This window comes from Amborella trichopoda, chromosome 7 (genome assembly GCF_054954075.1).
Source record: "Amborella trichopoda isolate Santa Cruz 75 chromosome 7, AtrichopodaSantaCruz75HAP2 v2.0, whole genome shotgun sequence".
NCBI classification, from domain to species: domain Eukaryota; kingdom Viridiplantae; phylum Streptophyta; class Magnoliopsida; order Amborellales; family Amborellaceae; genus Amborella; species Amborella trichopoda.
The window spans coordinates 40,909,279-40,925,166 of record NC_142342.1 but is presented as its reverse complement, the minus strand read 5'-3'; the positions used below and the strand labels follow the sequence as shown (position 1 = coordinate 40,925,166).

At 35.3% G+C, this 15,888-nt stretch overlaps 1 protein-coding gene across 1 annotated transcript; it reads left to right on the top strand.

The window, feature by feature from the left end:
• Positions 1–829: 829 nt before the first annotated feature.
• On the top strand, positions 830–14,314 carry LOC18423011 (uncharacterized). The gene is made up of 5 exons (XM_006827561.4): positions 830–1,472; positions 2,237–2,303; positions 8,746–8,794; positions 10,199–10,243; positions 14,121–14,314. Exons 1-5 carry the CDS (start codon positions 1,026–1,028, stop codon positions 14,182–14,184), a joined length of 672 nt encoding a protein of 223 aa, XP_006827624.3. The 5' UTR covers positions 830–1,025; the 3' UTR covers positions 14,185–14,314.
• Positions 14,315–15,888: the final 1,574 nt, after the last annotated feature.

The window sequence follows — 15,888 nt, the reverse complement described above, 5'->3', positions numbered from 1 at the left end:
GATTATAACCATTTTTGGAGTTTAAAATTTTATAATTAAATATCAAAATAGATTTTAAAGTAATCCTAATACTTTTTAATATCAACATTACATATTATGACAAAATTTGGAGTGTCTTAATTGGATTGTTTAAGGTTGCAACCTTATAGAGACCAAACCCATAACTAAAAATATATAGTTACATTTGTTTGAGGGGAAAAGTTTTATATAAGGTTGCAACTTTAAAATGTAAAACTGCGGATGCACCTCAAAAATCCATTAGTAAAAGTTGTTTTAATGATGAAAAACTCTCGAATTGATCATCTTGACATCGAGATGTATGATTATGAAAGAAAAAAAGGATTTTGAGCCCCAGATAATGGTGCATTTTATAACACATTATCTAGACCGTCCATTTTCAAGATTTTTATATCTTTATAGATCTACTTGATTTTAATTTTTTTTGGAGTTTAAAATTTTAAATTAGATTTGAAAATAGATTTTGAGATAATCTTAGAAATATTTTACATCAAAATTATATGTTACGATAAAATTTGAAAGAAAATAGATTATTTAAGATTGCAACCGTGTAAAAACCACACCCTAATTTAATATTAGTATATTTTCAGTTATTTAAATATTAAATAAATATTAAATAAATATTAAATATCATTTATATAATAACATTATTCACGTCCCCGAACCAATACCTTAATAGTGTTTGGGTTCGGACCTACCCCGACTTATCGGGTCCCACTCTTGAACCCATACGCATACCCAGACCCAGGTCGGGTTCGGGTCCATTGCCACCCTCACTGTTATTTTATGTGAAGGCGCGTTTATTATACACGTGTATAATATTTGGCAAACTATCATTCTGTACTGCCGTCTGTCTGCCTATTGGACGGTGATGATTCCCTATTCCACTGGTTCTCTTCAAAAGCAGAAAAGAAAGGCTCCTATCATCCGTCCCTTTTCTGTACGCACGGGCGATGGAGGTTTAAGACTCCCATAAACATATACGATGCCCATGTTACGGTTTTCGAATGGTTCTCTGTGCACTATGCACCCGTCTTCGTCTTCCCGCGAAACTGAAGTTGCAGAACCCCACAAGGAAACCCTATCTTCCAGTTATGGAGAGAACAATTTCACAACCTCAAGTAGAAACCCTAGCTACCGTTGGTCATGAAACCCTAGATTCTGGGGCTCAGGAAGCCCTTGCTACCAGAAATGGTGAAAATGTAGTTGCAGGGGATCACGAAACCCTAAATGTGGATGATAGTGAAAATGGAGTTGCAGCGGATCACGAAACTATAATTTCAGTCGCAGATGGTTCCAATCAATGTGGAATACCGAAGGGTGAGGATGAATTGGTGCGGCCTTTTTGTAGCGATGAGATGCTCAAGGCTCTGGAATTTGTAGAGAGAGATGCGACCGCCATTGCTGGGAGCTTCACCTCGCTCTTCTCCTCCTTACGGTTAGCTTTATCGGAGGTCTTTTACTGCTTTTTCTCTCTCTCGTTTTTTGCTGATCCTTGCAAGTTTTATGGTTGTTTACCCTGAGAATTCAACACAACAACATTTACGTTAAAAAAAAATAAAAAAATCAACACAATAACGTTTACTTTTTGTGCTCCTTTTGAAATGATTCATAAATTCTTGAGCTTGTTGTTATATGCAAAATTTGACGCAGTAATGTCAGTATGACGCCATTGCTGTGATCTTTTGTCAAACTATGAATTGTTGCATTCAATTATTGTAAGGTAAACCTCCTCTCACGAGATTTAAATATGGAAATTCTTAAAGTTAATTTATTGACTCTAGAAGTTAGAGCTTAACAGGAATGGAAAATGCGTTCCTCTTGATCAGCAATAATATCACTGAATTGAAGGAGTGAATATACTGAATGAAGGATACATCACCAATTAGCTCAGGAACCCATCCTCAAATCAGAACCACCAAGAACATTTGTTAAATTAGCCTTGGGGTTTGCAGAACAATCATCCCATGGAAGCCATGAAATCAAGACATAGAATTTTGGTATCTCATTGCTATTAGAAAGAAAAAGAAAAAGAAAAATTTTGGTCACATGGTGCTGTTTTTTCTTTTTTAATCAATTTTGTTGGGCCACACATGCATTAATTCAGACAGTTTTTGGAATTGACATGAATTGGTTGTGTATTTTATTTTGTTTTTTTAGTGGGTTCTTGAAGCTCAGTTGTAACATATTATTTTCATTTGTTGTCCGTCCTTTTTAGGTCACCAGTACCTCTGTGGAGCACATGCGTTGCTTCAGTGATATTGCAGGGCGCCTTCAAGAATCTGGTAACTTTAATATACGGCAGTACATTTTATACTCGATGCCTAAAACCTCATGCTCTTTATACTGAAATGCTGATAATCTATCACAATTAGATTATGGTTTGCTTTTGAGAAATAATGAGATTATGGTTCACTTTTCTTTTCTTTTTTTCGTTTGGAAAGTAAATGTTGTTCATTATTTTAGTTGCTGCAAAAATGGAGGTACACCAATGTGAGATGTTAGCTCACCTCCATTTTTATGAGAAACTCAATGCCTCGTAAGTTGGATGTGAATTTGATAAAGGTTGAACTGGAAATGACTTTTTTCATCCTTCTGGGATTTTATACTTTTAAGGTATTTATGCCCATATCTTACTTGGATGGTGCTTGTTGTTTCAACCTTGAGTTTATGTTTTCCATCTAGCTTAACCTATAGCGAAAAAGATATGATTTTAAGATAAGAAAGGCATGTTGGTTTTAATTATGTATGCAACCATAGTCATGGTTATTCTTGTCAGTTTATAGGATTCATAATTTGAGCAATGGTAGCTATTGTCTTCTCCTAATATTTGCAAATAAAAGAATTGCTCACTCAGTAAACTCATTTTAGCACACAGCTGTCATCCAAATGGGGAAACAAATTCCATTCTGAAAATTCAATTACATTAAAAATATAGGGCGAAACCTAAAAAGATCAAAATTCTACACATAAGAAAATGAGTATATATTGGAAAATCAACTCAGCAGCATGCCTTCGTGTAGATACACCTTTTCTAAACAGTCAGTGGTGTAGCTCCTGTTGACCTAGGTCAGCCTCCGAAACTTTTTTGAAGCAACTTCGAAAGCAGTAAGCTTTTTGCTCCTAGAAGCTTTATACCTTTCCAGCTTATCCTCATGATCCAATTAGAATGTCTCTATTGTTGCCTATGAGACCATTAGACAACTACAGGGACATTCTAATGGTTCATGGGGGTTGCATTTCTTGTTGAACTAGAGCTTCTATCCATAGTTGTTGGGATCAAGAACAAACCGGGAGCAGGGAATCATGAAAGGCTAGAATATCCCTTTTGTTCAGAGCGTTATCCGTACAATGCATATGTTAGGTATCAAGATCCCGAAATGTTTGGGATCTCGATCCAGAGCTTTTGGGATCTTGATCCCAACCTTTTGGGGAACTTGCTGTTAACATTAGACAATAGGTATCGTTTAGGACAATACGTACTTAGTAGGGATCTCTTTGTTTATAGCTGGCAAGCAATACAACTATATTGAAAGTATAGTTGCATCGCTAGCTGACTTGAAAATCATCATTTTATTGTTATCTTGGTCATTAAGGTAGGGATCGAGATCCCTAACACAGGGGATCAAGATCTTGAAATTTAAAAATCAAGATCCTTTGAAGATACCTTTCCCGAAATATAGGAGCATGATTCTAGAGCCGGATCGTGACTAGGTTGGGAGATCCTAGCAACTATGCTCCTATTTGTTGTTAGCCTCTTCTTACAAATATAAGCTAACTATTATACCTCCAAAGCTCTCAGAGTGTTAGAGAAGTGGTTTCCTCCAAAGCTCTGAGAGGGACTCTGAGAGTTTTAGAGAATTGGTTCATTGATTTTAGGTTCCCTGGAGTGAAGAAAGAAGTAACCTCTCGGAGTCCCTATTTAATATGGTCCCTGAATTTTGTTTTGTTCTTTCACCTGTATCTCTTATAATTATCAATACAAATAGTCAACTTTATAAAAAAAAATGGTCCCTGAATTAGAATTATTCCATTTATGATTGAAATGCCTTTCAATGTTATCCTAATTGTATCCTAATACCATTTGGTCATTAGGGCTTACTAAAATACCTCTCTAAATAATCCCTTGTAAAAACTTAACAAAAATGCCATTGTGTTAGGATCCCAGTTTTCTTATTTTCCTTGCTTTACACTAAGGCTAATGAATTTCTCAACTATATGGAACCTTTTGAGTCCCGACACATCTGCCTGTGGATATATGTTTTGGCAAGATCTCCATGACCAGCCCAGATAAGATCATTTTTTTTTTTTCCTCGTAGGGCAAGAGGAGTTTCCTCTATAAGAACATGCCATTTCCCCTAAACATTCCATGTAGTCTCACTTTCAGAACGTGCATATATATGTGCGTATATATACGCCAGACTTCTTTGAGATTCTCATTAGTTTTAGGCCTTTCTTTTTCTTTATAGTCTACCTTTTAGATCATATATATATATATATATATATATAGGGAAAAGATCCTGTCAGCCCACGGGTTGATAGCTCTAGTGTCAGCCAATGGCTCAGATTGAATCTGGGCCGATCTGACTGTCATGACGTCATTTCGTGTTTGAATTTTTATTTATTTTTCTACAAATCCAAATCACTTGAAATTTGGAGCATATATTCTTCAAAAATAGAAGAATGTAATAAAAATATAAAAAAAATAATTCGCAAAATAGAAATTGATCAAAATAATCCCGAAACATTTAGGGGGTATTTTGGTCAATTTGTATTTTGCGGATTATTTTTTTTATATTTTTATTAGGTGTGCATTGATGAGAAGAATGAACACCTAAAATTTCAAGTGACCGTCAGATCAGCCCAGATTGAATCTGGGCCATTGGCTGACACTGGAGCTATCAATCCAGATTGAATCTGGGCCATTGGCTAACACCTAAAATTTCAAGTAACCGTCAGATCAGTCCAAATTGAATTTGGGCCATTGGTTGACACTGTAGTACTCAGCCTGTGGGCTGATAGAATCCACTCCCAAATATATATATTGTGTGTGTGTGTGTGTGAGAGAGAGAGAGAGAGAGAGAGAGAGAGAGAGGAGGAAGGGGTCAATTCAATTGATAGAGGGGAAGGTAGTACTATAACATAAATCAAACAAGAGCTCTCTAGATAAATCTTGGTAGAAGAAGTCCTCGTATTCGATCCGTTCGCCTTTTAGCATTAACATGAATGAGATTTTGTTCGTTTACTTTTCAATAACAAAAGTCCCAACCCGAACCATTCTGTTCTATGATAGAAGCTTTCAACGTAGACCTAAGGACAAATCTGTTGGGTGTGTGTGGCCATTAAAGGGCTTATGAGTGCTTGTAAATGAAGTTATATGGTGGAACATGAACTCAGTGGGAGTGTGGTCCCGTGTGGATCACACTAAGCAAATAATTTTTGCTCATACCGGACTGAGCTTTAAGAGCCGGGCCAGTCTGGTTGGGAAAATCCCATATTACCTGGGCATAGAAAACAAACCCATAGGGGTTATGATGGGTCATCCCTTGATGAGGTCGGAGTATGCCCAGAAGAGTGAGCCGAGGGGCTGTGTGACCCTTGTATGTGATAGAGGCCTTCAGAGATGGGGCCAAAGCCTCATCCATGTACCATCACACGACATGCACAATGATAACCATTTTCGGGAAAGCGAACTTATTTTCAGGGTAAAGCGTGTGCATGTGCGAGAGATAACCCCTATGCACCATCGAGCAATGGATTGCATCAGGTCTGGGTGACCTTGGTTTCGTCTCTAGGGGAGAACTTGAAATTCATAGATTGGGACTACAACCACTTGCCCATTGGCTAGACTTTGGTGACCCACTAATGATCCCCTGCATGGATGGTAGGTTATGGGCAACGCTGGGTTGGTTTGAGAAAGCAAGTGTGGATCGTGGTCCACAATAGAAGGTGGAGCACCCCAATGTATCTTTATCCCTAGACCATATGGATCATTTTCCCATCAAAATATTTAATTATGTTTGTTTTGATGATATATGATTTTTTTGGAATTGTTATTTAATTTTTTTTAAATCTTTGGATATTTTATTTATCAAATTTGGATTTGTAAAAACAAAGATATTGATTTTACATTGATTTAATTATTCAAATATGATTTTATGAATTTTTAAAAATCATAATATTTATTTTAATTTTTTTATATTGCATGGGAGACCTGATAATATAAATGGGCCCACCATGACAATTTGAGTGGGGCCCACGTGTGCCATCTAGGGTGGCACGCGCCACCTTGAGGGCTTTCCAATTTTGAAGAGCTCAAGCTCTTAGCTTGAGGGTTAAGTAGTTTGTGTTTTGGATAGCTTATGCCTTGAGGAAATTTTGATTCAAATTTTGGTATGTATGAGAAGGTTTAAGCATGAAATAAGAAAGCATAATATTATCATGTATTATTTTCTTATTTGAATTAATTGATAGGAGGAAGTGGGGAATAATGGTTCTAACACATTCCATATGATCTTGATGGCCTATCTATGAAATGGATAGCTTAGATCTCTAACCCCATAAGTCACCCAAGATCATGGTACATATTCAATCTCACATGAAGAGGCAAGTCATAGAAAACTCTAAGAAACCCTAAAACCCTTGATGCACTATAAAAAGGGGAGCACCCTACCCAACTTGACACCTAAAGTTTTTATCTCTCTCTCATATCTCTCATATGGGGTATGCCCCACTCTTAGAAACCTCTCACTCTCTCTTGGAAAGTTTCTCTCTCTCTCCCTTATGCAAACTAAGGGGCACGTCCCACTCTCTTGCTCTCATGGAGTTCTCTCATCTCTCCCATCTGTCATCTTGTGTTAGGGCTAAGGTCTAGGGTGTAGTAAAAGAGACTCTCTCTCTTTCAACGAGGTTATCAAGGGGTTCACCTATGTTTGAGTTTTGTAATTGAAAGGGGGGTTCATGTTCCATTGATTTGGCTTGGCCTAAACTTGCTTTCCCGTTTGAGATTGAAGGTTGACTATTGATCCCACACCATTGGAAGGTGGCGACTCGATGTGGGGTGTAAGAAGCCCGGTTGCGGTAAGCTCCGGCACCCTCTTTTTTTTCTTGCATAGTTATTTATTGTGTCTTTTATTCCCAAGTATAGGTTGTGTCTTTTCTTTGTTATTGAAATAAAGGTTTTGATGGCTTCAAGTTCTTGAGATCCTAGTTGTATTCTTTTCTTTATTTTATTTGAAGTTGTTTTATTGTAAAAGGACTACTTGTAAGTGATCTAAGCCAAGAAGAAAAAGAAAAAGAATTCAAAAAGAAGAAAAAAAAGGAATATATACTCCGGCTAGATCACACGAGTCCTTTCAAAATCTTTCAACACTGAGAAGTGAAAACCTGTGACTATATCATCCTGAAGTCGGATGTGATGGGAAGAAGTGGTATTTAGAAATCTTGTTGGCTTAACATTTAGGTTTCGGCATAACAAAGCTTGTACTGTCTTTTCGCACTTAGGCGCACAGCTTGTTGTTGGTAATGATTCTACTACGGTGCCACAAATTTGCAAGCTGATCCTAAGTAATCGTTCACTTGGATTGGAGTTCTGATGCTTTATATGCAATGACCCACACCAAGCACACAATTGCCTAAAAAAGCAGCCGTCCTTGAACACCATACAAGCCCAAGCCAGTGAGAATGTGCCCAGGATGGGGGCTCTAAGGCTGCTCAATGCATTGAAGGGGCAAGTGAAGGAAGTCAAGCCCCAAGCACGAGATGAAGAGTTCTCAATTGAGGTTGAGCATTGAAAACTCTCCTGGTAGGTAGTTCAATGAATCTTAGGTGACATCTTCATATAGTCTCTGTTAGCAACAAATTTAGAACTCTTTCACCAATCCTGACTTTGATTCCTCGAAATATTTCAAGAACTGAGGCCCAGGAGATGAAGAGTTCCTAATATAGAAAACTGACAAGCCCAAGACTCCTGTATGCTCCTTTGAAAACTTTGTCACCTGTTCCTTCTAAATTCACCGAAAAATGTAACAGGGTAGAGCCTCCTAGGCAGTTTGGCTTGCAAAGCAATGGGGAGACAACCAATGGTAAACAAGGTTCACCACTAAGGTTGGAATCGTCCAAGATGTATTAATAGGCAATACCATCTTTGATGCATCAAAAGGGGGGGGGGGGGGGGGGGGGGACCGCTACCCTAGTCCATTGGTGTGGACATGGGTAATCAAAACAAAGGAAAATCATTCCTCCAGTGTATGGGGTGGGGTGGGGCGTGGAGTTGTTAATCAAACAAATGATCTAATTACAAGAAAAGCCTTGCCGGAACAGCTGAAAATAGAGAAAAAAGAAGACTCTTGTTATTATTCCAGCAACTGGTGCCCAAGTTAGATTGAGACATGCTGGTTTCCAGAAACCTGGTATGACTGGTCAATCATTTCTAGTTTTTAAGCTTGATCTGGCTGCATAGGGCCCGATACTGGTCCATACTGGTTTGACTGGTTAGTCAGGAGCGGTTCTATATTTCTTATAGCACGTGTTCATATGAGTGACACTTCAATGATTCAAGTTTCAATGACTAATGTTCCTTTCAAACGTACAGTTTTCCCTGATTATATAGTGCATAATGTTGATCTGTTATACACTGTATTATGGATGATTGCATTCAGCATATTATGAAAAATAGGCATTTGAATTTTTTGTTTTGTTACTTGGTTTCACAATTTTATTTTGCAGCTCTTGATGCAGCAACCAAGGGAAACCATTTCATAAATTCATGTTTGAGGTATTTTTCTATTACTTTCTGAAGACCTTTTTATTTTTTTCATGTGTATGATCTCTCCATACAAACTAAAATAGCCTCCAAGGGTGTTATCTAAGTGTAAGCAGTGATATTAGTTTTAAGGGTTTTTTATTGTTTGCCCTGGATAGATATTGGTTTAGGATGTATTTTATAATATTATTTTTTAAGGAAGTTATAATTTGGATATGGGCAGTATTGGCTATTTTGTATTGATGGCTCTTCTATTGATATTAGAAACAGCACTTTTGTGCATCAAGCATCATGGAGAGCATCTTGAACTCAATCATATCATAATAGTTATTATTGCTTGAGAACCAAGCCATTCACTATCACATGAAGATATTATGGTCCACTCATTATAGTTAACTTTATAATATTTGAAATAGTCAGCCGGTGGCTTTCAAGTACCATTAGCTGATTGCTACGTATCAACTTCAATTTATTTGAAAAAACTTTGTTGAAGTTACTCCGGCTTTTGGAAAAACACTAGAATTCACACATCTATTACACGTGGGGCTACTTGTCGGGACTTAGAATGGCATTAGTTTCTTTCATTTTTGTGGCAAAGCTGGTTAAAATTATTAATGTTATCGAGAGGGAGAGCTGTGGGGTTTGATTATTGCTGCAATAGATGATTTGTTTAAGGATGATTTATCAACTCATAGGTGTATATTAGACTCCTCAATTTTGAGAAAGTTCCAAAACTTATACTGCAATAACCAATCTGAGGAAAGCATGCTAAAGGAACTTGGTAACTTAATTGATATTAATCTTGTGGACTCAAACTCAGGAATTGTGCCTTAGAGCTTGATATGGAATTGTGGATTGATTTCATCTTTCTCAAGCAAAAACCTGATGTGATGTAGAGCACCAGCCTTGATTCATCTTCCGGATCTATACCAAACCCACATGCACAATGTGGCCATTGATCTGAGCCATGTTGGATATCCCTATGCACCTCATGCTTAAATGCATCTCAGTAGTTTCTTCCCTTCTTAACCTGTGGCTATTGTCGTGCTAGAGCAAATATCATAAAGGGGCATTATGGTATGTGTTGTGTATAGTAACTATACATTTTTACACTTCTCCTCAATGATGGATGATGAAGGAGATGAACCTTTTCCTTCCGCTTGAAAGTCATGAATGGACTTTAGGAGGAATAGTTCATCTTGGCTTATCTATTTTGAGACAAGAGACAGACATTTGAGATGAGTTGTTACGATACTATAATTGCTATAGCATGGTATACCCTACAATACTGTTGCTATTGTATGATTTGACACAGCATTAGGGGGAGTTCTTTTGGGCTTGCTGTTTGCTCCTACAAATGGTGCACTCTGCAGTCTGTTACTTAAGTTGTGATGATTTTCCTGTGTGGTGTTACAGATTAAATGAAGAAATGAAAGGCATGGAAAGTCTTGTGATGCAGCTGTATCCTTTTCATGGTTATCTCAAGCCATTTTATTGTGATGTCAGATGAAGTGTTATTCATAACATATCATTTGCTAAAGTATACCATAATTAAATGGAGTATGGTACATGGTACTCTAAAGGTGCACCCGTCATTTGTTACTGATGATGTATTGTTGAGATTAACTGTGCATTGGTGAATGTCACATTGGTGAAATGTGAATATCTTAGTGGGATCCATTACAGTGAATGTCTGCTGTGTCTCATCAAGACTGAAGGGTCGATGAGTACCCTCTACCATACCCATGGGATTATGGTTTACTTGCTCCTCTATAAAGGCGAATTAGGGATAAAGGGATTCACTTTATAATGGCTACTTGCAATTTCTGCCACACTTTAGCTAATATGTTTCAATGGCACTTTATTTGTGTCTTGTAAGAATCATGCATTAGAGTAAATGATTTTTGTAATTGAAATTTTTCGCAAAGTAACTAAAATTTAGTTCCATGACTTGATATACTCATATAGAGGTTTGGTCATATATTTTCCTTAGTCTTTAAATGATGATGAAGTGGCTATTAAATTATACGTAAGAAAACTTATAGTTTCACATGCATATATAATATTATGACTTCTTGTTTGATGATTGATCGAAATTAAATATTATAATCAATTAAATAATGATGCAGTATAGGGAAGAACACTACTTAATAGGGAATAAATGAACAGAACAATATAAAATAGATAGTATCAACACTTTCAATGTGGTCATAGATTGATAACTAAGGGGTGAAGCTCCCCTAGTCACTAATCTGAGTGAGTTCAAGAATGGATGTGTCAATACTTCAACTCATAACTCTATTGACTCATACATTTTTTAATATATTTATGGAACTAATTGCGGTAGACCATTCAAAAAATAATAATTATGGATAATATTCAAATGTTTATCAAAAGAAAATATGAAGAATCACAAAACTGCTAAAACTTCTTGTTTGATGATTGATTGAAATTAATTATAATCAATTAAATAATGATGCAGTATAGGGAAGGACACTGCTTATTAGGGAAAAAATGAACAGAACAATATTAAATAGATAGTATCAACACTTTCAATGTGGTCATAGATTGATAACTAAGGGGTGAAGCTCCCCTAGTCACTAATCTGAGTGAGTTCAAGAATGGGTGTGTCAATACTTCAACTCATAACTCTATTGACTCATACATTTTTTAATATATTTATGGAACTAATGGCGGTAGACCATTCAAAAAATAATAATTATGGGTAATATTCAAATGTTTATCAAACGAAAATATGAAGAATAACAAAACTGCTAAAACTTCTTGTTTGATGATTGATTGAAATTAATTATAATCAATTAAATAATGATGCAGTATAGGGAAGGACACTGCTTATTAGGGAAAAAATGAACAGAACAATATTAAATTGATAGTATCAACACTTTCAATGTGATCATAGATTGATAACTAAGGGGTGCCAAATGATTTGTTTTCTATCTTACCAGAATGGTCCCCTATTCCCTATAGATAAGCACAGAGAACATGTTTCAGGGACTAAGGCAAAAGATTAGCTCAATTCCAAGATTTTGGTTGAAGTGAGACTGGCTCAAAGCAATAGGTGCAACAAGGGGTTATCTTTTCAGTCACAAAGCTATTAGTTCTGACAAACTAACTATAAGTTGGCAAGTGATAAACACCTATGAATTTTAAGGTCATTTCATAAATAATATGACACCTGTAATGTAAGTAAAGGTTTAGATCAATTCCAAGATTTTGGTTGAAGTGGGACTGGCTCAAAAGCAATAGGTGCAACAAGGGGTTATCTTTTAAGTCACAAAGCTACTAGTTCTAACAAACTAACTATAAATTGGCAAGCGATAAACACCTATTAATTTTAAGGTCATTACAAGTGTCATACTATTTATGACACTTGTAATGTATTTATTTAATTACTAGATATGAACATTAACAATATTAACATGTATACATTAATATTATCATTAATGTGAGCTTTACCAATTTACTTACATATATTATACTATAATCGATATATTCATTATTCATAGTTAATACCATAATTTAATATTCCTATATCCATACATTACTATAAATATTTGAGTACAAGATATGAACATTGACAATATTATATTTATATATTAGTATTATTATTAATGTTAGCTTACCAATTTACTTGTCGATATATGAATGTTCTTGTAATATATTCAAAATATTATAATATATTACTAATGTTTATAATGTAACATATAATTACTAAATAATTATTTACATTATATATAATTCAATAAATTTATTTTCTTATCCTGATGTTCTATAAGCATGAAATTCAATTGTGCCTTAAGAAAATTTGAAGCCATCAAAGATTTCCTCTCTCATTTAATTTGTGGACCTCTATCATCACTCCTAAAATTTGTTAACTCCTAAAAGTTATCATAGAAAAACCTAGAAATCACTAACTTTGGGGGGATTGTATGGGGATGCTTAAAAATTTCTGTAATGAACAAATGCACAAAACAGCTCAGCTAGAGTTGCCCATAATTAGAGGGGCAAGAAAAAAAGAAAATCAAATTCCTGAACTTTCTCTGAAGGTGGCTCACCAGTTTGGATGGTAGACACCAACTCCAGCTGATTGAAATTTATTTGTTTTACTTTGTTATAGTGGCCTTTTGCTTTTCATAGAATTATGTTAGATTATATATCATACAAGCGACCTTGTTTTGCCAAAAACATCTGGAAAAGCAATAACTGGTGGAAGAAAGCAGGTTGAGAATAACAAACCTGGGAGTTGGAGATTCGGCACTCATTCTGCTAAATATTTTTTTTCTTTCTTAGATGGGTTGCAAATTAGGCCTTTTAAAAGAAATTAGTTTTATTTCAAAAACTCAATAAGTTATCTTGTTCGCTACTACTTTTTGTGTATGTGGTGGTGGTGGTGATCGTGTAGGAAAAGAGGAGGGGGGACTAGAGGGCCCCAAGAATTGTGCAAAGCACTCAACCGATTTCAATATTCCATCAGTCGTGTGTGGCTCGACTGATCTAATTCGTGCCTGAGTGATCTTTTTCGGTGAAAGGATACGAATGAAAGAACTGTGATTCCATGGGCCCCTCCTTTTGTGTGAGATTCAACTATTTCCCTATGCTTTTTTTCCTTTTTTGCTTTTGCGTCTTTCAGTCATTTTCTCGGCGTACCCGTTGTCCATCATTTTCCCGGCCTACCCTTTGTCGACTAGTTGCATTGTCCACTAATTGCGATAGTCTCTGAATGGATGGTTCTGATTTATCAAACGCACTATTTTATGGTTTTTGTTCTCATTCATCTTCATCCACTCTTTTTGTTTTTCTTCCATTTTTTCATCTTGATCCCTCTCGTTTCTCTCTCTCTCTCTCTCTCTCTCTCTCTCTCTTATTGCTTTCACCCTTCTTTTACTCTTTCTTGTGGTGAGTTATGACCTAATCTTTCTCTTTTCCTAAATCAATTACAGTCTTCACTTTTCCCCAGCATCTCCAGTAATGGTTTTGACCCCTAGGCTGTGATCTTGAAGATTTTCACCGTCTAAATGATATCACCGATTCTGTTGTTTCTTTAAAGTTATTATAGTGGTACACATGATAAAGCCCATCACTAGCTAAGAAATTGTGAATTTGACAAAAAAGTCTCTCTAAAAAAGTAGCACCTTTTGCTTTTATTGATGGTTTTGGGATGAAGATGATGGTACTTGTTTTTCATTATTAAACTGAGGTTTTGTAGAGTTAACCGATAATGGATGGATGCGATGTTTTGGGAAGGGGTCTTACAGTGGATCTAGACTGTCCATTCTTGCTTCTTTTTTATATCATTTCCTTGACTTTTGATATCTAGAAAACTTCTCAGGAGGAATGTGGATGCCCTCGATTCCACTGTTAACAGGTATCTCAGACTCTGAAATAAAACAATTCTTGATGATATGGACCCTGCCTAAGCAGTTGATGATTCTAAGGGAAGTTTCAGTATGTACCATGTGTACTAATTTTCCATGTAAAGGTTTTATTTAATTATTATTATTATTATTATTATTATTATTTTTGGATTGAGAGAGAGAGAGATTACCAATTTTATTCCATATCTAACCCAACCTTTGGGAGTCAGAGATGGGGTGAATATCATCTTAAACCTCACTCTCTCTCTAAACCTACTCTTTTTGGAGTAATATATATATATATATATATATATATATATGTGTGTGTGTGTGTGGGAAAATATTGGATAAGCCCACTAGCTCATATGAACATATGAGCTCAACGATTCAGATTGAATCTGGACCGATCTGACGATCACGGATGTTCTGTAGTGTTTGAATTTTATTTATTTTTCTACAATTTCAAATCACTTGAAATTTTAGGTGTGTGTTCTTTTCATCAAGGTGTATTTAATAAAAATATGAAAAAATTATTCGTAAAAAATAAAATGATCAAAATACTCCCTGAAGTTTTTTGGGGGTATTTTGGTCAATTTATTTTATGTAAAATATTTTTTTGATATTTTTCGAAGATTCATCTGTTTTTGATGAACACACATCAAAAATTTCAAGTGATTTGAATTTGTAGAAAAAAAAACTAAAATTCAAATACTGTCGGACATTCGTGATCTTCAGATCGGTACAGATTCAATCTGGATCGTTGGATTCATATGTTCATATGAGCTAGTGGGTTAATCCTATCTTTTCCCTATATATATATATATATATATATATATATATATATATAAGATAAGATACTTATTTTGATCACGAGTACTCATATGGGGCCTCTTCAAGACATTGCGGTATCTTGGCCACACGTCAGTAATTAAATCTTCAAGACATTGTGGTATCCTGGCCACACGTCAGTAATTAATCATTTTGGAATGTTAGTTTTTTTATTTTTTATTAAAATAAGAAATATCTATTTTTAAATAAAAAAATGAGATCATGTCTGAACGGTAGACGTCAGATTGCTGAGGCATGCATAATAGCCAAAAAAGAAAAAAAAAAGAAGCCAATTAGCAAATTTGTTTGGTACATGGTACTCGGCCTCGCCAATAGGCTAAGGCCAAGTAACACAGCCAAGTCCAAAAATGGTAATCTATCTGCACTCAAAATCGTACTTGTTGTTTTCTTTAATTTATTGAAATTTTAGAATATTTTATCTATGGTAAATTGAAAATCTACTTTTACATTGATAATGAAATTAGAAATTCTAAAAATGGGTTTGCCATTAGAACGGTCAACTAGTAACTTAACCGGTCTACTCTAAAGCAAACATTGAGTTTAGTTAGAAAATTATCTAAAACCAATATTTGATTAGTTTATCGGGTCGATATTGACTTATTGAATAAAGTTGGTATATAATACCAAATTTAGAAAAAGTTTATATGAGGTTGCAGCCATATTATAGAAGTAAGGTGCGCATAAAAAATCCAATAGAAAAAGTGTTTTGAAGTTGGAAACCTTCCAATTGATCATCTCCAACTTGCAATGTATATATATAAAGAGAAGGCTATCAAATACTTAGAAAAATGAATCTTGTAAGATGTTATATGGATTGTCAATTTTCAAGATTTGTAAGTGTTTATAGATCTATTTAATATGCAATATTTTTGGAATTTTAAA